Source organism: Scomber japonicus, chromosome 3 (genome assembly GCF_027409825.1).
Source record: "Scomber japonicus isolate fScoJap1 chromosome 3, fScoJap1.pri, whole genome shotgun sequence".
NCBI classification, from domain to species: Eukaryota; Metazoa; Chordata; class Actinopteri; order Scombriformes; family Scombridae; genus Scomber; species Scomber japonicus.
The window spans coordinates 32,521,756-32,547,057 of record NC_070580.1 but is presented as its reverse complement, the minus strand read 5'-3'; the positions used below and the strand labels follow the sequence as shown (position 1 = coordinate 32,547,057).

The following is a 25,302-nucleotide window of genomic DNA, read 5'->3' as shown; positions in this document are numbered from 1 at the left end:
ATAAACACAATGTAAAAAAAACAAAAATCATGGTCTCTGGTGTCCCTCTTGGAGTTGTTTACGTTCATCTTTCTTCTCTGTTCTCAGCGTTGGGGTCGGAGCTAGCTGCAGTCTGAGGCGTGGTGATGGTGTTGGACTCAGGAGAAGTCTTCATGGATCAGGTTGAGGGTAAGAGCGTCGGGAGCAGCAGGGAACCGGGCAACCGAGTCCCCAAAACCACTGCCACCAATCCCAGACCGCCGGCCAGAAGGAGCAATGTCGCCAAGAAGGAGAAAGAGAAAGAGAAAGTGTCCCACAACGGACTTCCTGCCCAGACCAACAGCAGCGGCCAGCTAGTAGAGAGGAGGTCATCGTCATTAAAAGGCGGCGCCACACCCAGACCGCCCCTCCGCCGCCCTCTCAGCCTGGAGATGACCCCCCAGCGCCTGCGGGGGTCTCAGGAGCAGATGGCGGACAGGCGGATCGTGCAGCCTCCGTGGCGCAGCGGTTCGGCGGCCCCTTCGCCTCCGGCTCGCAGCCTTACCAGCCCCAGCCTGGGAGCGGGCGGCTGGATGCGCCGCAGCGAGAGCACCTGCTCCGTCAACTACTCCCTGGGGCTCCGAGCCGGCAGGGGCCAAATGAGACCGGCCACGTCCCTGCCGCACATCGCTAAGGGGACGGGGAGCACGACGATGCCCGGATCCGCCAGGCCCTGTCTGCTGGTCGCACTGCGGCCTCTGAACTTGGAGCAGGAGAAGCAGGCGTTCTTCCAGTCGGACTACAAGTACGAGCCGCAGTTTGAGTACGCTCAGCCTGAGCCGAGGAGCGTGCTGGAGAAGTACAGAGAGGGATCGGGACTCTTCCTCGAACAGGTACGTCAAGATCAAAGACCGATGGTGATGATGATGTTGGTGATGACGACAGTGATGATGGTGATGGTGGTGACTATCCCCTTTACTAAGGAGGCCCAGGGCCGTCACAGTGATGATGATGATCATGATGGTGATGACGACGGTGATGATGGTGGTGATGGTGATGATGGTGATGACGACGGTGATGATGGTGATGGTGGTGATGATGATCATGATGCTGATGATGCTGGTTGTGATGATGACGATGGTGTGGTGGTGGTGATGTGATGATGGTGATGTTTCTGTAGTCCTGTAGGCGGTCGGGATGATGGTGATGATGATGATGATGATGATGATGGTGATGATGGCGATGTTTCTGTCGTCCTGCAGGCGGTCGGGATGATGATGGTGAAGATGGTAATGATTGTAATAATGGTGATGATTGAGATGATGATGATGATGACAGTGATGATGGTGAGGATGGTGATGGTGGTGATGATGGTGATGATCATGATGCTGATGATGCTGGTTGTGATGATGGTGATGATTGAGATGATGGTGGTGGTGGTGGTGATGTGATGATGATGATGATGATGATGGTGATGGCGATGATAATGATGATGATGATGGTGATAATGATGGTGGTGGTGATGTGATGATGATGGCGATGATAATGATGGTGATGTTTCTGTCGTCCTGCAGGCGGTCGGGATGATGATGATGATGATAGTGATGATGGTAATGATGGTGATGATTGAGATGATGATAGTGGTGGTGGTGGTGATGATGATGATGATGGTGGTGATGATGGTGGTGATGATGATGATGATGGTGATGATGGTGATGGTGGTGTTTCTGTCATGCTGCAGGCGGTCGGGATGATGATGATGATGTAATGATGGTGATGATTGAGATGATGGTGATGATGGTGTGATGATGGTGATGGTGGTGATGATGGTGATGATTGAGATGATGATGGTGATGGTGATGATGGTGATAGTGGTGGCGATGGTGATGATGGTGGTGGTGGTGGTGGTGATGATGGGATGATGTAATGATGGTGATGATTGAGATGATGATGGTGATGATGATGATAGTGATGGTGGTGATGATGATAGTGATGGTGGTGATGATGATGGTGGTGATGTTTCTGTCGTCCTGCAGGCGGTCGGGATGATGATGATGGTGATGATGGTAATGATGGTAATAATGGTGATGATTGAGATGATGATGATGACGGTGGTGATGGTGATGAGGATGGTGATGGTGGTGATGATCATGATGCTGATGATGCTGGTTGTGATGATTGAGATGATGATGATGGTGGTGGTGATGATGATGATGATGATGATGATGATGATGATGGTGATGATGGCGATGATAATGGTGGTGATGTTTCTGTTGTCCTGCAGGCAGTCGGGATGATGATGATGATGATAGTGATGATGGTAATGATGGTGATGATTGAGATGATGATGGTGATGATGATGGTGATGGTGGTGTTTCTGTCATGCTGCAGGCGGTCGGGATGATGATGATGTGATGGTGATGATGGTGGTGGTGGTGATGATGATGGGATGATGTAATGATGGTGATGATTGAGATGATGATGGTGGTGATGATGGTGTGATGATGGTGGTGGTGATGATGATGATGATGATAGTGATGATGGTGATGATTGAGATGATGATGGTGATGGTGGTGTTTCTGTCATGCTGCAGTCGGTCGGGATGATGATGATGTGATGGTGATGATTGAGATGATGATGGTGATGGTGATGATGATGATGGTGGTGGTGGTGGTGATGGGATGATGTAATGATGGTGATGATTGAGATGATGATGGTGATGATGATGATAGTGATGGTGGTGATGATGGTGGTGATGATGATGGTGATGTTTCTGTCGTCCTGCAGGCGGTCGGGATGATGATGATGGTGATGATTGAGATGGTGATGATGGTGATGATGGCGGTGTTTCTGTCATGCTGCAGGCGGTCGGGATGATGATGATAATGATGGTGATGATGATGATGTTTCTGTCCTCTTGCAGGCGGTCGGGATCATGGAGTGCGTCCTGAAGAAGTTTGCCTCCTATGAGAACTTCGAGGATGTGACGGGCGGCAACGTGCTCCCTAAAAGTCAAGTCTGGGCTGCCGTGCGTAAATACCTGCAGAAGGAAGGCTGCGTGGGAGAGGTGAGCTCAGACTGGAGCTGAATAATCATCCAGACTTTAATCTGTGTGTAAAAAGAGAAGAGTGGGAGGGAGGAAGCTTTTGGTTTTTATTTATAGTTTTTCATCATATACCAAAAAACCCCTCACCACATCCTAGTAAGGGAGAAAAATGAAAATAACAAAATAAAAATAGATTTTTTTACTTCATTGTGAGACAGGAAACAATTCACTTATTAGATGATGTTGTACAAAAAGACGTTAATGTCACTTTTATTTTACTGGAGGATTTAAGTCGGGGGTGTCAAACATGCGGCCCGTCAAGGAGTCTAATCCGGCCCGCTTTGCTTCCTGTCGTCTCTTCCTTCCGTCTGTCTTTCCTTCCATCTTTCCTTTCTTTCTTTCCTGTCTTCTCTTCCTTCCTTCCATCTGTATTTACTTCCTTCCTTCCTTCCTTCTTTTTAATCCGACCCACATCAGATCAAATTGGGTTGTATGTGGCCCTTGAATGAAGATGAGTTTGACACCTCTGATTTAAGTTGTTTCTTCTCCCACATGTTCAGAAAAAGGGTCCAGATTGTGGTAATTTTTTTTTGTCCAGCTTCAAAAACTAAATATTTTCATTTAAGCATTACCTGAAAAGAAGGAGATTGCGCCTCTTTTTTTGAGCTTTATTTTTAAGAGAGAGAGAGAGAGAGAGAGAGAGAGAGAGAGAGAGAGAGAGAGAGAGAGAGAGAGAGAGAGAGAGAGAGAGAGAGAGAGAGAGAGAGAGAGAGAGAGAGAGAGAGAGAGAGAGAGAGAGAGAGAGAGAGAGAGAGAGAGAGAGAGAGAGAGAGAGAGAGAGAGAGAGAGAGAGAAATCTGCGATTAATCGAGAGAGTAATCTGCGATTAATCGAGAGAGAGTAATCTGCGATTAATCGAGAGAGAGATTAATCTCGAGAGAGATTAATCTGCGATTAATCGAGAGAGAGATTAATCTCGAGAGAGATTAATCTGCGATTAATCGAGAGAGAGATTAATCTCGAGAGAGATTAATCTGCGATTAATCGAGAGATTAATCTCGAGAGAGATTAATCTGCGATTAATCGAGAGAGAGATTAATCTCGATAGAGAGATTAATCTGCGATTAATCGAGAGAGAGATTAATCTCGAGAGAGATTAATCTGCGATTAATCGATAGAGAGATTAATCTGCGATTAATCGAGAGAGAGATTAATCGAGAGAGAGATTAATCTGCGATTAATCGAGAGAGAGATTAATCTGCGATTAATCGAGAGAGAGATTAATCTCGATTAATCTGCGATTAATCGATTAATCTCGAGAGAGATTAATCTCGAGAGAGATTAATCGAGAGAGAGATTAATCTGCGATTAATCGAGAGAGAGATTAATCTGCGATTAATCGAGAGAGAGATTAATCTGCGATTAATCGAGAGAGAGATTAATCTCGAGAGAGATTAATCTGCGATTAATCGAGAGAGAGATTAATCTGCGATTAATCGAGAGAGAGATTAATCTCGAGAGAGATTAATCTGCGATTAATCGAGAGAGAGATTAATCTCGAGAGAGATTTTTCTGCGATTAATCTCGAGAGAGATTTTTCTGCGATTAATCTCGATTAAAAAAATTAATCGTTTGACTGCACTAGTTTTAACCCTTTAGATTTAAACTAAACCACATGGAGACACAAGAAACCCTCATTAACCCAGTTTGTTTTTACACCGACATAAACAACGACCGAGCCTGAAGAACTAAACCTGTTTAACTGTCTGCTTCAGGTCTTAGTTTAAAAACACATTTAGGGAGTTACGAGCCTTTACTACTACAGACTTCATCACCTCCCAGTAAATAAACAAATCATCAGGAATCAGGTCTTCAAACAGAATCAGGTTCTTCTGAACGAGGAGCGGGCTCTCGTAGTGTTTGCAGGTCTGTTAGTTTTAGTTAATGCGCCAGCAGGATGTTGACTCTGCCGTCACATGACACGACGCTCCAGTAGAAAGCAAACAAGGGTCTCCTCCCCCTAACAACAAAGACACGGGAGTGGTCTATTGTGTGTGTGTGTCTGTCTCTCTGTGTGTGTGTCTCTCTCTCTCTCTTTCTCTGTGTGTGTGTGTGTCTCTCTCTCTCTTTCTCTGTGTGTGTGTGTGTCTCTCTTTCTCTCTCTCTGTGTGTGTGTGTCTCTCTCTCTCTGTGTGTGTGTCTCTCTCTCTCTCTGTGTGTGTCTCTCTCTGTGTGTGTGTGTGTGTGTGTCTGTGTGTCTCTCTCTCTCTGTGTGTGTGTGTCTCTCTCTCTCTGTGTGTGTGCCTCTCTCTCTCTCTGTGTGTCTCTCTCTGTGTGTGTGTGTGTGTGTGTCTCTCTCTGTGTGTGTGTGTGTGTGTGTGTGTGTCTTTGTGACTATGTGTGTGAGACTAACCCCTCTCTGCAGGTCTCTGAAAAGGCCAAAACAAAAAACATTCCTGTTCTGCAGTGTTGAGAATCAGCACATTTATTACTGGAGCTCAAAGAATTCATCCATTTGTCCAAAAATTATTATTTTCTTATCAAGCTTTTTAAATTGGACTGAGATTTTAAGGTGAGCTCAAGAGAAACTTTTCTCCTTCAGCTGAAGAAGACGAGTTCAAAACCTAAAACATATGGAGACATAAGAAATATAAATATAAGAAATTGCAGCCATTATGGTTATTTAACTTTTTACATCAGAAATACAGATTTTTAGACATATAGTCGTTTGTACATAGAAGCAGCTGTATGAACATGTAATTACATATATACACACTTTACATCAATGTACCCAAGTATGCATATACAAATAATAATAAATAAATATATCAACCCAAAAAAACCCCAGACACACACACACACACTCACACTCAGAACTAGAGTGCTCCTCCTATTTTAACAAATGGTAATCTATATAATCTAGAGTTAAATACTTCCAATATACTTAAATTACAACAAGTACTAAAATAGGAAAATCATTTTTTCCTATTTGGGAACTGCGTTAATCCCAGAAGTTATTCAGTCTGGTATGGTTACACCACTTAGACATTTTTACCATAATCCTCTAATATATTCTCTCAAAATGGATTAAAAACAGAAATTTGATGCTGAGTCCACAAATAAAGGATGTGTGCAAGTTATTCATACGTTTATAAAACACACCTCCGAGTCCTCTGTACTCTCAGCTATCGGACATATTGACACACAAACCTGAGACGGCTATAAAACCATTAATGAGAACAGTAGCGGTTATTTGATCCATTTGTTTGCGCTGTAATTATGGCTTTAGTGCAAATAATACAAACACAATGGACTCATACAAAGATGAAGGAAGTGTCTGTTTAAACTGACACTGATGAATATGATGATGATCTCCTTTATGTTTGCACTGGTGTTTCATGTCATGTGTTACAGCTTCTCCGCCTGTGCTCAGATTCATTCCAGCAGTCTAGAGAAAGGAAGCGTAACTTGATGATGCTGACGTTGCTGTGTGTGTGTGTGTGTCTGTGTCTGTGTGTGTGTGTGTGTGTCCAGGTCGTGGTGCGCCTGTCTGACGAGCTGCTGTCTCAGGCCGTCATGGTGGTGGAGAGCTGTCGTCCCACTCTGACCATCAACCTGGCCGGAGCTCGACAGCACTGGCTGGAGGGGATGCTGAGACATGAAATAGGTGGGAGCAGATATTCATATAGTTACGGTAATAAGTATAAGTATGTCATATGTATAAGTAAGTCCACAATTTGTAAGTATGTCTTAAAGCGATAGTTCGGCGTAATTTCGACCTAGCGTCATATGCACCATGAGGTCTATGTAAACCCCACCTCAACCATTTATTTTCATTTGGTCGGAAAATAGTGGAGTACAGGCGCTAACGGGACCACCAGTGTATCTGGTAAATGACCCCACTAATAATGTCTGGATTGTTATCAAACTTCTACAGTAGTACAAATAGAGTCTTTACTCATAAATCGATGCTTTGGAAAGTTTGTAAGTACACCAGGAGTTAATTAAAATAACACTTACCTGATGGCTTTTACTCTGCTGCTAACTGCTAAAGTTGTAAACATTGTTGAAATATCGTGTGATCACTGAAATACTGCAAGGTCTTGCAAAGCACATCTAGAGATCTGTGCGTGATCGCGCCATATTTCAACAATGTTGAAATATAGTGTATATATGTGTTTACAGCTGAAAAGCATCACATTCCCGAGAGCGCACGTTGGTGGAAAATCTTAATCCGAGGCCAAATAATAAAAACATATATAGAAAAAAGACATGTACAATGATATAGAGAAAATGTGATCTTGAAGGAACATTGTCCTTGCTCGTTATCTTTGATACGTCAGTTACACTTAAGAAAGTACAGTCTGTACTCTGTATATGAAGCAACTGTGTGTCCTCTATATGAACTCCTGCTTATCAGGACTGAAAGTACTGAAATGTACTTTTCGTTACAGGACCAGCTGGTGTTTCCTGTTATTTAATATCATATGACTGCATCTTGATAGTATGTCATAAATGATATTAGCATTGTATTATCAAAGGGACGCCTGTCACAGCTTCCTGTATTAAGACTATAAAAGAGCTATGGCTTAATTTGGAACCGGTTTTCCTGTTTCGACAGACAAAGAACCGGCTCTGGGCCAGAAAAAAACGGTTCCAGAGTGGCACCAAGTATTTGCTGGACTAGAGGAAAGAACCGCTTACGTTACGAACATTTGACTGATTTACGTTGTGAACAAAGGCTAACATAACCATCTCAATCCTGTCAAGCAGCACAAATACGTCGTATCTAACATGTTTGGATGCCAATGAAGCCTCGTAGAGCCAGGAGCAACAGCTGTACAAATGTGTAGTCTGCCATCGTTGTTGTTGCTTCGAAGTTGGCGTTGGTATATGGTGACGTAATGACGTGGCTCCTTAACCACCGAGCCGTGGAAAAGCAAATTGGTTCTCAGCTGGTTCGTAGTTGAACCGACTGTGAACCAGCACCAGCACTAGAACTGCTTTGGTGGAAAAGGGGTATCCTTGCTGCAAGACAAATAAACATTCGTAACTCCAGCGACTCTGTGTCTCTTTGAGAGAATTTTCGTAACACTCCTGTTTGAAGGAACATTTGTTTTCTCCATTATACAACATGAAAGTATAGAAGAAACAGCCATGAATATTTCCGAGCATCTCCTAAATATGTTTACCGACCTGCCGCCCAGAAGAAGAAGCTTGTTCTTCCACTACAAAACACTTAACAGGCTAAAACTATAAACTGTATTATTTTCATTCCTGTTGGGGGGAAAATAGAAAATCTCCCAAAATTGAAAGAAAATTTAGATAGCTAAATAATTGATTGGTGAAAATTTCCATCAGCCAAAAAACCCATTTAACTTCCAATAAACAATCACGTTTCAATTAAGAATAAAATGCCTCAATTCTGGATTTGTCAGTGCCAGCCCAATTTCATTTTTCTAATAAAGGAGAAGCATGAGAATAATGATAGTGGGGGAGCAAGGGAGGACCACCAAGCAGTGCTGTGTGTGTGTGTGTGTGTGTGTGTGTGTGTGTGTGTAAGCAGTTTATGTCCAGTCTCATCGCCCCCTGGACTTCCAGAGTAGAATATAAATGTAGAGCAGAGCAGCGTTTCAGAATTTCCCCTGAGGACGGAGACTAAACGCTGTCTTTGCCTCGGCCCATTTTCACGCTCATGTAAAATACATTGGTTTCATGACACACTGGACTGGATCAACAAAGAAACTGGATGCATATAACAAGATGACAGCAGCCTCCGGAGGCTTGGTAGCTTTGTGTATCATAAATCTCCAAGCAATCACAGCTTGTATCATGGAGGCCCTCTGAACAACGACCAGGCTGGGAACAAAGAGATAGCTGATGCAGCTTGTTGTCCATTCAGTTCATGTTGTCAAAGTCAGAGGTTAAGTTTTAAAATGCAGGTTATTGATACTTAAACAAGCCTGTGTGTCTGCATAAATCATGTTGATCAATATAATATAATATTTTAAATAATTACACTTTTAAGTTTTTGTGAAGGCGGTGAAAATCTCAACAGCCATCGCCAAAGGCTTTAGAGAAAAAGTATGCACCTCAGACAGTGTATACCATTAATAGTAGGGATTGTTATGTCATTTGATGCAAATAGCAAACAGACAGAAGTTGTCAAGCACTCAAAGGGCCTGACTTACTAAGATCCTGAATAAAGGGTACTAAATTGTGTTTAGTTACCATGCGTTTTGCGGGTGATCTACTAAAATAACTGCATAAATGACAACAGGCGCAACAGGGTGCACACAGCAGTATTTAAATGAGGGTTTTGCGTGTTTTAATTGAGAGTTTGGACGAGTAGAAAGCCTGCAAGTGCAAAATAAAATTTGAGCAAATGTAATTAGAGGTTCTAGTGGAAGAGGTTAACAAATATATGAAGTTATAGCAAATCAAATATTACCAGAAAACTCACCATATGGGAAAGTATTTGTGACAAAGTCGATGCTGTTAGTAAAACCAAAAATATTCCACTCCAAAAATATTAACACAGGTGGAAAAGGTCAGTTCTCTGCGTATCTGTCATTGCGCCTCCGTCTCCTCCTCACCACACTAACAGCCGGTTAATACCTGCCCTTAAAATGTACTATTTATAGACGCAGTTATCGTCAGCAAAATTATCTTCAGGTTTGGTAAATCACAATGCGTGTGCTAAATTAACATATTTTGCAAACTGGATTAAAAACGCCCCATATTGCATATTCATTATGGCAAATGTACTCAATGGACAGCGCGTACTGTCTTGCAGATTTCAAAGAAGCAAGCCTCACCGTGCCCCATTAGTAGATAAACTTGTTCATTTTTTGTGGGTTGCACACATTTCAGGCCCAAAGTACAGTAGCCCACAATGTGACAATCTGTACATATACACTGGGGTGTACATATACACCTTTATAAACAACAGGATGTATTGTCATACTTAGGGAGAAAAAATGACACCCATCTTCCACAGGAGACAATAGGATATGAGGGAGATGTGATGGGCTAAAAACGAGTTTAAAATGTGATCCAAAAAATACTCTTTTATAAAAATACTTTTTAGTACCTATTGATTAGACTTCAAAAACACTGAATATTAATTTCCCTATCATATGACACAGGCTTCCAGTTAAAAATGCGTCGTCTTCAGGAGCATCATGTAAGTTATCTTCTTCAGACATGTGGGAGAGAGAGTGTGTGTGTATGTGTGTGTGTGTGGGTGTGCGTGTGTGAACAATGAGAAACTCCTCCTGATGTGAAGGTTTGCACTTTGCATGGCACCGTCTGCCATCAGCGTATGGATGTGTGTGTGTGTGTGTGTGTGAATGGGTGAATGTGGCATTTAAAGTGCTTTGAGTGGTTAGAAGAATAAGAAAGGTGCTATAAAAATGCCGCCCATTTACCATTCACAAATTTTCTCCAAAGCCACAGGCCACATTCATGTCTGCCTGTCTTCATAGGCTGAGTAGCACCAACTGTGACTGATAAACTGACTTTGACATGTTAAATTGGTGGAGTGCCCCTTTACCCTCACATGCCAACTTTGAAGTAAATGGTAATGGTAAATGGGCAGTACTTGAATAGCACTCAGAGACCACTCAAAGCACATTTGTACACTACAAGTCACATTCATCCATTCACACACACATTCATTCATTGCTCCGCCACCAGGAGATGTACTGGGGTTAAAGGAGCGAAACATCTATGACTGGTGGTCCCCAGCTGATGACCCGCTTAGGCCCTGAAAGGTGTTTTTGGTGTGTTAGGAGCACACCTGCATTAAAGACACCAGTGGGGGTGCGTCAGGCAGAAATGCCCAGCAGGTAGACCATCAACCTGTATCATGATAAATACACTGATGCAGGGTACCAACCTGCCCAACAGGGGGCCGCTAACATTCACACGCCATTTGTGCAGACAATGGGAGCAATTTCGGTTCAGTATCTTGACCAAGGATACTTCGACATGCAGACTGGAGGAGCTGAGAGTCTAGTGGACCACCTGTTCTCCCTCCAAAACATAGACTGTATAACAGAAATGGACGTAACATCTGTGACGTCACCCATTGGTTTGTGGACTGCTGCTTGGAAGCCAATAGTTTCAAATCTAGGCAGCGCCATCTTGAAAATTTCAAGTGCATACTGGGAAAAATAAAAACACAGATTCTACTTATATGGGCATGAGGCGGGGCCATGGGCGGAGTGGGAGGTTGCTATGGTTGCAAGGGCTGGATCTCGAGGACATTGGTCAATCAACATGTCAATCACGACGTAGCCACGCCCTAATGCATACCCTGCTTTATCATCAAATATAAAATCAGGGAGGCCAAAATGTCACAAATGAACATCATACTGCATTGAAGAAGGCTTTAAACTAGCGATTGAGACCATAAACACATTTTGAAAACGTTTACTGAGGTTAGAAATCAAATGAGAAGTTCTCCATTTCTACAATGACTTGTATTGAGACGGAAGTCCTTTTGACACCAAAACGGTCGCCCCCTGGTGGCCTTTTGATAGAATGCAGTTCTAAGTTACTTCCGCGTTGGCCTCATTTCAGAGGACCGGAACTCCCCGCCTGCTCCTAAACCATAGCTTGCCCCTCAAGGTCTCAGCGGACACAGAGACAGATTCTGTAAGTACAAAGACTATCAGTTACTAAAATAACATTAAACATTTTTTTTTTTTTAAATTAAAAAAGAAAATCTAGTGTCACCTCTTCAGCAAAAATTAGGTTCCTGAATCTACTCCTAAACCTAAATGCTTATCAATTTCTCTACTTGTTATAGAAATACAAGAACAGTCAGGGTTAGTAGAAACTCCATAGAGAGAGTAGAGTGTAGGGTTTTTTTTGTTGTTGTTACACAATCAGCCCTACCGACGTCTGTTTACATCCTCGCACACACTCACTCTTTTCATCCAAGGTCTCTGTACAGTACGCTACAATAAAGCCAGTCAATGCACACAGACTGCAGAATAGACTGTAACTTGGAAGTAACAGATATGGGACAAATCCACCACAAATGCCTAAAAATCACACAGTGCAAATATTTGGGAGTTAAAGCAGCTCATCAGTCTGGTATATCAGTATCATACTGGTCAATCTGCCCAAATGGGTAACTTACTATTGGTATCACTTTGTTGCTATCTAATGAAAACAGAGTGTCTCCAAAATGTGGGTCTTTTAGATTACTAGATTCACTAGAAGTACTCCTATTTCTGGGGTAAATAAGGCATTTGAAAAAAATTGGATTATCTTAAAAAGTTGGCATTTTGGAGATACATGATTTTTACAGGACAAGTAGACAGCAAATTGTACATTTAATCATACTGTGCACAGACTGGTAGAAAATAAATGGAGAGCATGCAGACCTTCAGGTTCCCGAAAGCATATGTACAAACTGTTTCCTTTGGAGATGAGAGATGAGGCAGAGAGAGAGCAACAGGTGCACAATTGTACAGAAATGCAGACAAGGGGTCTCCATAATAGAAAGGAGCAACACTATAGCTACCATATAGTTACTTCCCTAGCAACAACTATAATGACGTTCAAATAGACAGAGTGACCTTCAATAGACCAGTCGAACTCACCAATCGATAATGTCTCTTATCCCATCCTTTTAGGAGGAGCATAGTGTGGAAGGGGCTACAAGGTTTAAAGCAGGGTCATAATTTCAAGTCTGATGTATAAGAACAGTCAATTCCCCAAATCAACATGGGAGTAGATTTTTCCTGCTGTAATCATTCCTCCTGTTCATACTGACCTTTAGACGATTCCTTCATAATGCACTTGCAATGTAAGTGATGGGAGACGAAATCCACAGTCCTCCTTCTGTGCGAAAATGTATATAAAAGTTAATCTGAAGCTAATATGAAGCTTCAGCCGTCCAAATGAGTCAAATCAAGTAGATATCTGTTAACGTTTCAGTCTTTTTAGTACTGAAGTCCCTCTTTTTGTTACCATACTTCCACCACAGGGAAACATAAAGAGTCCTCGAGTCAAGGAAGGAAGGGAGGAAGGATGGAAGAGAGGAAGGATGGAAGGCAGGAAGGAAGGAAAGGAGGGAAGGAAGAAGGAATGAAAGGAGGAAGGAAGAAAGAAGGACAGGAGGGAGGATGAAGGAAAGAAGGAAGGGAGGAAGGAAGTAAAAGAGGAAGGACGGAAAGAAAGAGAGAAGGAGGGAGGAAGGACAGACGGAAGGAAGGAGGGAAGGGAGGAAAGAAGGAACAGTTAAAACAGACGGGGTCAATTTGACCCGTGACGACGACAGGGTCACACTCTAGTGAACACACTCTGGATTTTACACTTACATTAAAAGCACATTTGAAGAGGATCTTTCAATAGCCAGTATGAACAGAAGGAATGATTACATTGAGGAAAACCTTGTTCAGTGTTCATATGGACACCTGACCTGTGAACCTGTCCTTTAAAAGAATTGTGCATTCTGTATCCAGCCACTCTAAATATGTATAAAAATATATATGGACCTTGTAATCTATATTATCCAAAGAATAAAAGCTGTGTGACACACAAGTAAATATCATAAAGATAACAGGAAACATCTCACTGTAGCTGTTTATGAGACCAGAACAACTAACTTTAGACCTTATAGTATAATGACTTATCACACTTAGGTGTAATTCAGTCAAAGAATTTCTAGTAAGATGCTTTTAGCCGCCATGTTAGCTAAAGTCGATTCTCCCAGCATAAACATAATTCAAAACCACATGACAAAATAATGATGAATTTTTAAGAAACACTGCATCTGATTTCTCTGTAGTTTAATTATGTGAAGCAAATCTGTGTTGTAAGAGCCCCTGAAGTCCTCATGAAATAATCAGGTCAAGTCTTCACAGAAGTACAAACAACAACATACATTCACAAACATAACTAAGAAGTGACAGATATGGGACAAAGCTGCAGTAACTTCATTAAATTGAGCATTGCATATAGTTCAAGTAGATCATTAGTCTGATAACAGATTGGACTGAGGATGTAAGTGCTGGATTTTCATCATTCATGTTATCTATACTGATCTTTCTGACTGCAATAACCTGACATGGTGGTTAATTATTATTCATCCACTGAGGATTTACTCCATGGGGCTTCTCACACAGAGTCCAACTCAACACAGTTCAAAACCTCAACAATGAGCTGGAAGAAAATGTAGGACCACAGAAAAAGCATCAAAAGCTATTATTTATTATTTTAATGAAGTTCAGATATGAAGCTTTACAACAGTTCAAACAGAAAGACAATGTTTCAGGCGTACTCTCACTATTTATTTATATTTTACCTTTACCTCCAGTCAGGTGACTTGAGGCGATCAAACTTTTCACTTCAACAAAATAATTTGCTGCTCCAGCTCTTCTCTTCTCTTCTCTTCTCTTTGACAGCTGCTCCTGCTGAATGCAGAACTAGGAAGAGTCTGTTTTCTTCTGTTTGAGATTTTACCGTCTCTCGTCCGATCTTTCCAGCCCTCTTTCATGTTCTTCTTAGCTTTAAACACTCACATAAAGCAATTCAGCTACAGTCCACTTGTCAGCTGCCTTCCTGTTAAAAAGATAACCCAACCATGTAACCAAATGTGATGTGTGTGTTATGTTTCTGGTCACTTCAAACACTCTGCACTCAGCTCTGATGTCATATGTGTGATTCAGGTAATAAATATTCAGAGTGATCACAAACTGTAAAAAAATGCATAAGAGTGACGCTACATGTTTGTTCTCCTGACAGCAGGTTTGTTTTTTGATTGACGGGCGATTTTAGTGACAACCGCTCAGCTAGACAAAATAAAGAGTATGAGGATCCTGGAAACACAGCGTGAATCTTTACCTCAATGGAAAACAGCTTTTCTTTTTCTCTCTTGGTTGCACACAAGCACACACACACACACACACACACACACACACACACACACACACACACACACACACACACACACACACACACACACACACACACACACACACACACACACACACCAAATCCTCTCCTTAATCCATTCTGCTGCTTTCCTCCTCATCTTCCTCCCGCAGAACATCCCTCGTCCTCCTCTCCTGACTCGATGTAACACCCCAGCTTCTCTCCTCCTCCTCCTCCTCTGCTTTGCCTTCATTAACTCTCTTTTTGTCCCACATGGTCTCCTCAGGCTGTTTCGTACTCGTCCTCATGGAAAACAAATAAAGAAAAAACGTAAATAGAAACTCAGCAGCATTTTGACTATTGCACGTCCGACGTTTATAATGCAGCTCAGCCAGACTTTGGTAACACATGATCCAGTGTTTCTGATAATTAAACAATTATTTGTGTTTTTAATCAGGCGGGGAGTTCCGGTCCTCTGAAATGAGGCCAACGCGGAGGTAACTTAGAACTGCATTCTATCAAAAGGCCACCAGGGGGCGACCGTCTCTATACAAGTCAATGGAGAATTCACCAACTTCTCACTTGATTTCTAACCTCAGTAAACGTTTTCAAAATGTGTTTATGGTCTCAATCGCTAGTTTAAAGCCTTCTTCAATGCAGTATGATGTTCATTTGTGAAATTTTGGCCTCCCTGATTTCATATTTGACGATAATGCAGGGTATGCATTAGGGCGTGGCTACGTCCTGATTGACAGGTTGATTGACCAATGTCCTCGAGATCCAGCCCTCGCAACCATAGCAACCTCCCTGCTCCCCCCATGGCCCCGCCTCATGCCCATACAAGTAGAATCCGTGTTTTTATTTTTCCCAGCATGCACCTGAAATGTTCAAGATGGCGCTGCCTAGATTCGAAACTATTAGCTTCCGAACAGCAGTCCACAAACCAATGGGTGATGTCACGGAAGTTACGTCCATTTCTTTTATACAGTCTATGGTTTTAATGTATTGTAGTTCTTGCATAACATCTGAATTTGCTTAATTACTGTAGTTTTCTCATCAGCACCAATTGTTTCCTTTCTTTCTTGAATAATGTTGTATTTTAGGCTTTTTTCAAACATATTGTTAAAATCTATATAATTGAAAAGAGATTTAAAAAAAAAAAGGTCCTTGCAGATAAATCAGAAATGTTCCTTCAAGCCTCTGAGTGGGTGGATGGGAACACAAAATAAAAACTTTGTGGAAAACACTGTAGATTAAAAAAAAAGGAGAAATTCAGTAAAAATTGATCTGAGTTGTGGCTTCAAGGACAACAGGGACTATACTTTTAAACAGACCTGCAGTGGCCAGATGAGTGGTGTCCAATAAATATGGTTTATTGATAAAGAACGGTCCTAATCAATACTATTCTGTGCAGTCAGCATGGAAACACCACATTAGCACATCTTTATCTGCATCCCAGTGGACAGGATTCATACGGCACAATTGTTATTTAAACAATCTGAAATGGACACTATTAAGATTCATATTGGTTTAACGGTGCTTATAGAGGAACATCATTTCATCCTCCACTGTTACTAAAGGAACGTGAAACCATTGGACAGTGTTGTCTGTTTTATCACCAAACATCTGCACCTTTATATGTTGTAATATTTTATCTTGAGTACTTTTTTTTTTATCTCTGCTTAGTTCTCGTCCATGTTGTTTTTGTATATCTTGTGATTTATATTACGTCGTGTGCTGCTGCTGCCCCCTCAGCTTGATCCTCAATCTTAATGGGTTAAATAAAGGTTAAATAAGAATAAAATATAGCATTATCTTGTGCTTGCCTGGTCATCACATAGAGGGCGATACTGTGCTGTTTAGGGTTAGAAAGATTGGAAAGAAAGCAATAAGAACAATATGTTGACCTGCTTAGTATGGAGTGAGTCTTCTTAAAGTCTTGATGATGAACATTGGTATAATTATGGATTTTTGATTTTTGATTTTGCTGCACTGAATACCAACATCAGACTGTACTCAGGAGGAAACGTACTTCTTGTTTCTAGTGGTGTATAGATTAAAGATAATTACTGTCTGTTGAATGTAATTGTTCTGAGATGTGGAGATGATTAATCAGTTACTGTTATATGAATTCAACTGCAAACTTTAACAATTTAAAGTGAATATCTGAGTGAGTCTTAATCCCCTGAGTGAGTTGGTGTAAAAATAACATAAAAACAAGATTTAAGCAGCTCTAATGAATATTTTCTATAACAACAATGTCTTTAATGACAATAACTAATATGACAGCAGCTGCCCTTCAGCTTTACTGAGCTTCATAGTGAGTCTCAGCGTATTGTGTTTTACTGTTCTGGTTCACTCTCAGCGCTCTCATAGTGTCGTTTTAACACTGAGAGCAGGAAGCTGTTTTCAGAGAAAAAGCTCTAACAACTCATTGTACACTTCCTGCTCACCACCAAATGGAAAATAGACACAGTTAGCAATTAGCTTGTGAACGCAGTGCAGCATTTATCTGCTTAAAGGCTGATTTATGCTTCTGCGTCGGACCGACTACTACGTGTAGCCCTCTGCGTTGACACGGACCCCTACGCCGTAGCCTGACGTGCACCTCCAAAAAATCCTAACTACGCGTCACGGCAACGCGGACCACAAGGGCTGTGATTGGTCCGGTCAAAGCGTCAGTTCCTCCGGCAGTTGCTTTATTTATTAATAATGAACAAAAGGTATGTGCTTTCTGTTATCAGAGCACATAGCGCAATGCTACATGCTACCGTGACCGGAAGATAAACAAGGATACAGATAGAGACTCCTCTGAAACCACACACACACACACACAGTCACACACACACACAGTCACACCCCGTAGCAACACTTTCCCTCGACACAGAACTTCGAAAGGACAACGACTGCTTAGCAACGGCGTCGCTCCTACGCAGAAGCAGAAACCAGCCTTAAGTTAGAGAGAGAGTATAGTTAAGAGGTAGCTAAGACTAAAACTGAAATTAGCATTTTTATTTCATTAACTGACATAAAAACAATGAACAATGCTAAATGAACTAAAACTAAACATTTGCAGATACATTTGTTTTCGTTGTTGCAGAGACCATTTAAGGTTTTGCTTTTGATTTAGCTCCAGGTGATAATTAGTGAGCATCTCTAATGAAGTGCAAGGATAAAATAATAAAATGGCTTAGCACACATATGGTACCAACAATGACTTGCTAAACCATATTTAGTGTCATGCATCATCTTTTTTTATTATCCTCAGCTTCTTTAAAAAGTCAAGGCTTTCCTCCAAATACCTGAAAATCTAAAACTAAAAAACTATAACTGGTCAATTCCTCAAAAGAAAAATAAAACACTTTTTAAACCAACTAAAACTAAACTGAAAAACCAAATACCAATATAACCTCATGAAAATTTCAAAACTATAATAACCCTGATGGAAACACAACTCCAAATGAATGATAATGTAACTGCTGGATGCTTCCTAAATTCAACATATCAACCCAAGAGGTGATGATAATATAAAACTTTATGCTTAATGCTGTTATGCTTTCTTCAAGTTGTCAAAAAAAATCAGATATTTCATGTTTGATGAATCCAACTTTACAATGTCTGAGAGTTGCTGTGAAGGTGTTTTTGCAACCTTCAGGGTCTCCCAACATATTTTAGAGTGGATTGAATTGGCAGGTGAAGTTGGACTGACCTTACCGTGTTGACTTTAGCCAATAAAAAGAGATTAAAGGTGGGAGGGGTTCACGAAATGTTGAAAAAGTCAAAGCGACGGATTTGCTCTGTTTGCTGACATATAGGTTTGCTGTCAGGTTGATTCAGAGCACACAAAGTGATTCAGTTTTTTTTTGCTTTGGTTGGTTGTTTGTGCTGCAATCCTTTCCTCTCCTCCCCATCGTCTCCCCTTTTGAACCTTTTTTTCGTTTCTTCTCTCCCCCTCTTTCATTTCATGTTCCCTTCTTTTCTCCAATATGTCTCCATCCTTCACATTTTAAGTGAGGAGCTTTTATTGAATTCCCTCTCCGCTATCAGTGTGGCAAATTGGCTTATGTGTTTGTGTTATCAGGAGCTCCCTCTCACTCATAAATCTTACTCTTCCCTCTCTCTCTCTTGCTCTCTCTCTCTCTCTCTCTCTCTCAAATTTTCCAGGGAAGACTATCATCCGAGGAACATTAAAAACTTCTCTCCTCCTTCCTCCTGCCTGACTCATCTGTTGTTTCTCACCTCTCGTCTCGTCTCTTTTGATCTCCTCTTCCATCTTATTTTCTTTGCGTCCTCTTTCCTGTTTTTCCAATCTTTTCTTCCTCTCTTCTTTGTTCCACTTCAACCGTATCTTCAATCCTTTTTCCTCTCCCTTCATTTTCTTCTTCTATCAGCTGCCTGATTCTTTCCCCTGCATTTTGTCTTCTTCTTTCATGTCCTCTTTTCTCTCATTAAGGATCAACATGTCATTTAAAAAAAAGACTTCAGCAGCGGTTTTACAGACGAATGTTCATATCATTGAACCTGCCTGAGTGAAATGAAATTGACAGTGATGTATTTAGAGACATTTTATTATTCAGAACTTATTAGGAATTTGTCAGTGTGCTTTTAAGGAAATTAATCATGGAGAAAATTGAATTATGATAATTAAAATGTTATGATTCTTTAGTTAAGACTTGGAGGGACTCGGGTTGGTCTGCAGCATCACAAACAGCCTTTTCCTTTTCTCTCCGGGTTCCCCTGCAATTTAATAATATGACAGTAATTATTAATTAGCATAAATAATAAACATTAAGATAAAAATCAGTAATGTAAAGTCGTGTTTCTTAATCAAATCTGTCATAAAAAATGTAAATAATGAGCTCCGTTATTGTAAACACTGTCAAAACTGGTGACAAATGTTATCCAGAGGGCAGCAGAAACAAGCGGAAACACACATTTGTATATACACTGGCACACATCAGTGATCACCGTGCACACACACACACACACACACAGACACACACACACAGACACACAGACAACCTTGGAAGTCTCTGGCTGCCACGGCAAGCTTCCAGGGAGCAGATTAAACCAAGTAGACGTTGAGCCAGGGTTTTAATTAGTGTGTGCGTGTGTGTAAGCACTAAACAGACACACCTGTCGCTGGGCGGCTGCTGGTTGTGCCAACTAGACTCCTGACAAATGACAGACAGACGGACACACACACACACACACACACACACACACACACACACACACACACACACACACACACACACACACACACACACACACACACACTCTCTCTCTCTCTCCCTGTCCCTTCCACCATATCCATAGCCTGGGGATCAGTTTGGCCATGATCAGCCTCAAAGTGTCGCTGTAATTTATTTCCATTTGCTTGAATGATTTCAAGGAAATCTGGTCGGCATGCTGAGCAGCAACAAGCAGCTGATCAAAGAAACATCCTGATATTACTTTACAGAAAATAAGGAGATGAGAATAACACCAACAACAAATTATATAAAATGAGACTAATTAAGCCAAATCTAGTTTTATTTAACTGATGAGCACACAAGTTCCTACTGAGGAAGTACATCTAAATGTAAATGAGATATATAGTTTTCATTCTCTAAAGAGGCTTAGTAATTGTATTAACCCTCCTGTTGTCCTTGAGTCAGGAAGGGAGGAGGGAAGAAGGAAGGAAAGGAGGGAAGGAAGGAAAGGAAACAAGGAAGGGAGGAAGGAAGGAAGAATGGATGGGAGAGGGAAGGAGGACGGAAAGGAGGGAAGGAATGAAGGTAGGAGGGAGGGAGGAAGGGAAAGAGAGACAGAGGAAAAAAGGGAGGGAGGAAGGAAAGGAAAGGAAGGAGGAAGGGAAGGAAGGAAGGAAGGTAGGAGCGAGGGAGGAAGGAAAGAAGGACACAGGAAAGAAAGAAGGGAGGAAGGAGAGAAGGAGGGAGGAAGGAAAGGAAAGGAAAGGAAGGAAGGAAAGAAGGAACAGTCAAAAGAGATGGGGTCAATTTGACCCGGGAGGACGACACAAAGGTTAAAACAGGTGCACACTGTGCACTATTTTCAGCTGCAGATTAATCTAAATTTAGTGATGTAGTGACTATTTCCAGCAGCAGGACACAGAGAGAAATGTGTGGTAAGAAAATAGTTTTTTTTATGATAGAGGAGGATCTGGGTGAGAGGCTGGTGGCAGGGAATGAGGAAGGAAATATTGGCTTGTGGCTGGAGAAGAGAGAGCGGGAAGGAATGAGGGACAGGCAGGGATATCCTGAAGGCTTCGAAGTGGTTGACGGGCAGACGGACAAGCAGGAGGACGGGCAGCCAAGTAACGATCCTGGGACACCAGGGAAACAATTTAGCACGCGAGACACAAGGAAACTGAATAAGTAGGAATATATTAAATCATCTTTGCTACCCCTGTGGTTGAAATAACAATCTGGGAAGAGCTGGGGTATAGAAGCTGATGAACTGATGAGAGGCATGGTTTAGCAGACTGGGAGAGGTGATGAGCCGACTGCAGACAGGTGTGAGGGATGAGGAAAGGCGGGAGCCAAGAGAACGAGGAAGGGGGAATCACACCTGAGCCAACACACACACACACACACACACACACACACACATGCACAAACAAAACATTAACACAGACGGAGACAGACATGGGAACACTGGGAACTCTGGGGAATCTTCTGGTAGCATAACATATGTGGGATTGAGTCAAAGCTACAGTGTGTGTATTTATGATAATGAATGAACATGCACCAGTGTGGCTTAATGATGTGTTTTTAATAGTTTTTGTATAACAATGGAGCACTTTGGCACAGATTTATTTTTTCATTGTTGGTTTTAGTCTTTTTATGGGATTTGTTGATAAGAAAAAAAATAATAATTATAGCCAGAATCTAGTAATAGTTTCTCTATTTTAATAGTCTAGTAGAGCTGACACTGAGGCTAAAGATGAAAGTGTCAAATGTGTTAGCACAACTCTCTGGTGCAATCATCTATGAGGAAATGAATGTATGTAAGAGAGGCTGAAGCTGGATGTGAGCAGTATGAGCATAGACTGGAAAGAAATGTGATTTGCAAAACCATACTTATCGTTTTTAAATGATCAAAAATAATAATAAAAAAAATGTTAAAAGCTTTCCAGCATTACAGACCATAAAATTTTATTCTTCAACACTTTAGTTTGCACACTTTAATGCACGTCCACTGTCTTAACTGCATTAATGATAATAAAATCAAGCTCATTCTGTGAATTTTAACAATAGATATGATGCTTTATATTTAACATTAATTTAACTTTATGGTAACTCAACTTATTATTATTATTGTTATATTATTTTCAAAGATTGATACATTTTCATAACTAGATGAGGCTCTCAACAGTCAGGCTGGCAAAAGGGGAAGTAGAGAACTCTTATTTTGAAGGTCAATCCTTCTGAAGAACTCATCCTTCGTCGTATATAAGTATATAGTATAACTTGGTCTCCTTCATGCATTAACTCCCACGTGTCTATCACCATTTTCTCTTGCAATTTTCACTCTGCTTTTGTCAACGTCGCCTCATAATAATCTTCCAAGAACAAAATGATTTTGGTTACTGCTCGTCAAAGAAAGACAGAACAACCTCAGATATAACTGGCAGATTTCAGTCACCGTTAGTCATCTGTGTGTCCCGTTATTTCCACAAGCAGATGAGACAGACAAATTGGATTTAGGAACATTACATGCAAATTAGCCTCATATTCTCCCTATTCCCCCACCAGATACCACCTCCAGACCTGGACATTGTCCCAGTCTCTGTCCAATTTAGCCCAGGATATTGGCTTTCACCTCGCCAGAGTTACTATTTGTGCGAGAAGGCATCCTGGGGACTCAGAACATAGACATGGCAGACTTTCAGCTAACAAATAACATGAGACTCATTCCAAAATAATAAGTTGTGTCCGTGGAAGCAGCATCTGTGACATCATTCGCAGGTTTCCAAAGGGACGCCGGTAAAGCTGGGCTTCTGTTTACGGCTCGCCGGCATCTTGGCAGCTGTTAGAGCCCAAAAAAATTTTACTCTGGCAAAAGGGGAGGAAGGAAGCTTATCAGAGCTGATGGGGGTGAGTAAGGATATCTCCAAGTACGTCTCTTAAAGATTTTCCTTTGATGAAGGTGTAACAGGACGTCATCTTTGTCCTTCTTCTATTTCTTCTTCGTCTTCTTAGGAAATTTCGTAAAAACCTTGAAAGCTTTCCTCCTTGCCAACACAGATGTGGCTGATATATATGATTGGCTCACCTCTCTCAAATGTTTGGGATTCATTTCCAATACATATTCAAAAGTTTTTTTTCCTGAATATAAACAGAAAATTATCAATATATGATAATAAAAGTAATAAGAAGAACTTTATTTAGATGACATCTTTCAAAACATAGTTACAAAGTGCTTTACAATAAAAAACAGATGAAGTAAAAGATCCAAGGTAAAAATATGGACGATATATCATCATTAAATAACACAACAAATACCATCAGTTAAGAAAAAGCCAAACGAAACAAAAAGTGAGCCTTAAGAAGAGATTTTAATGATGACACTGAGTTTGCCTGCCTGGGATCTCCAGACAGCGAGTCCCACAACAAAGGCCCACTTCCCTCAAAGTGATATGTTGAGATTTTGGAGCCATAAGTTGGGTCCTGCTGGAGGATCTCAGGCAGCGGTCAGGCTCATAAGGAGTTCCACTTCCACGAATATAGGAAGGAGCCTGAATATTCAATGCAGTAAAATCTTTAAATCCATTCTAACAGTGGAGGGCAGTAAGGATTGGACTATTGTGGTCACTTTCTTTAGTACCTGTTAATATAATGATATATGACAGCAACAATATGAAAACCCTACTAAACATAGCAATTAAAAAAACTAAAGAAAAAAGTTAATAGCAGCTCAGTGTTAAAGCATGAATCAGTCATGATGTCTACGAAATTAAAAATGAAAAAGCTGACCGACCAATCGAGAGAGAATGGTAAATGGACTGCCCTTACAGTACATAATAATAACTTTAACTTTATTTTGTATAGCGCCTTTCATGAAACCCAAGGTCGCTTCACAATGACACACAGACAAAACACATATTTAGCTGGCAAAACCCTGCAGGAACAATGATTTCAACAATGATTTAAAAGAGCCCAGAGTTGGTCCTTGGCTAATGTTAGGAGGGAGCAAGTTCCACAGTGTAGGAGCTACCACACTGAAGGCCATGCTCCCAATGGTTTGCCTTCTGGTGCGGAGGATGGACAGGAGGGTGGTAAACATGGAGGAGGTCTGTTAAGTACTGGGGTGCAACGGCATGGAGAGATTTATAGGTGAGGAGAAGAAGTTTAAAAGTGATACAGAACTTAATTGGCAGCCAGTGCAGCTGTTTGAGTGTGGGGGTGATGTGCTGCCAGGGTTTAGTTCGAGTGAGAACCCTGGCAGCTGAGTTTTGGACATGTTGGAGCCTGTCCAGCGTTTTATTGGGGACCCCAAACAAGATGGCATTACAATAGTCCAGACGTGAGGTGATGCATGTATGAGAGTCTCAGCGACTGAGTCAGAGAGTGAAGGACGGAGTCTGGAAATGTTCCTTAGGTGGAAGAATAGCGCTTTTCTAGTCTTTTTGTCCACTCAAAGGTCACATTCACTCATTCACACACATTCATACATTCACACATCGTCAGCGAAGCCATGGGGAGCAATTCACGGTTAAGTATCTTGCCCAAGGACATGTGGACTGGTGGAGCCGGGAATCGAACTGCCAATTCGAACCTCCTGAGCCACAGCCGCCCCACAGAGAAAGAAATCATCAATTATGGTGATGGACAATTAATTGTTAGTCTTTGGGCTCCACAGTCTGGATCAAAAACACAGAGCATTCCTAATAACCTTCTGATATCTTACGATCCTATTCTTTCATGATGTAACTTATCTGTGAAAACCTCCTGCTGCCCAGAGTCAATATAGCTTATTTTTTTAATGCATTCGTTTGGGGGCAAATTACACGATTGCATGAAACCAGCTCTCACCTCCAAGCTTCACTCCCCCCCCCCCCCCCCCCCCATCCTTACTCCTCCTCATATCTCCATCGCTGCGCAGCCCTCACAAGCAGCAGCAGCTTCTCTACTCGACTGTTTCTTCGAGCTCACTTCAAAAGAAAAGCTGCAGTCCTAATTACTCCCACAAGTCGAGCCCTACTGTCGAGTACAAAGCGTGAAACGTAGATTTTTCAGCATTCTCTTCATCTGAGGCTCAAAAAGGCTGTTCACTCCTTCAACTCGTTTGACCTCCTCCCTTGAAGTTGTATTTCTCTGTACTCCAGATTTTTTCACATCTCAGTGTGCACACCTCTGCAGGAGCTCAGCAACGATCAACCTCCACGCTCGCTGCCCTAA

The 25,302-nt window shown here is 41.5% G+C and overlaps 1 protein-coding gene across 1 annotated transcript; it reads left to right on the top strand.

The window, feature by feature from the left end:
- Positions 1 to 118: 118 nt before the first annotated feature.
- On the top strand, positions 119 to 25,302 carry LOC128355370 (microtubule-associated tyrosine carboxypeptidase 1-like). Its single transcript, XM_053315610.1, has 4 exons — positions 119 to 851; positions 2,882 to 3,025; positions 6,539 to 6,671; positions 25,247 to 25,302. The coding sequence occupies exons 1-4, from the start codon at positions 126 to 128 to the stop codon at positions 25,300 to 25,302; spliced, it is 1,059 nt and encodes a 352-aa protein (XP_053171585.1). The 5' UTR covers positions 119 to 125.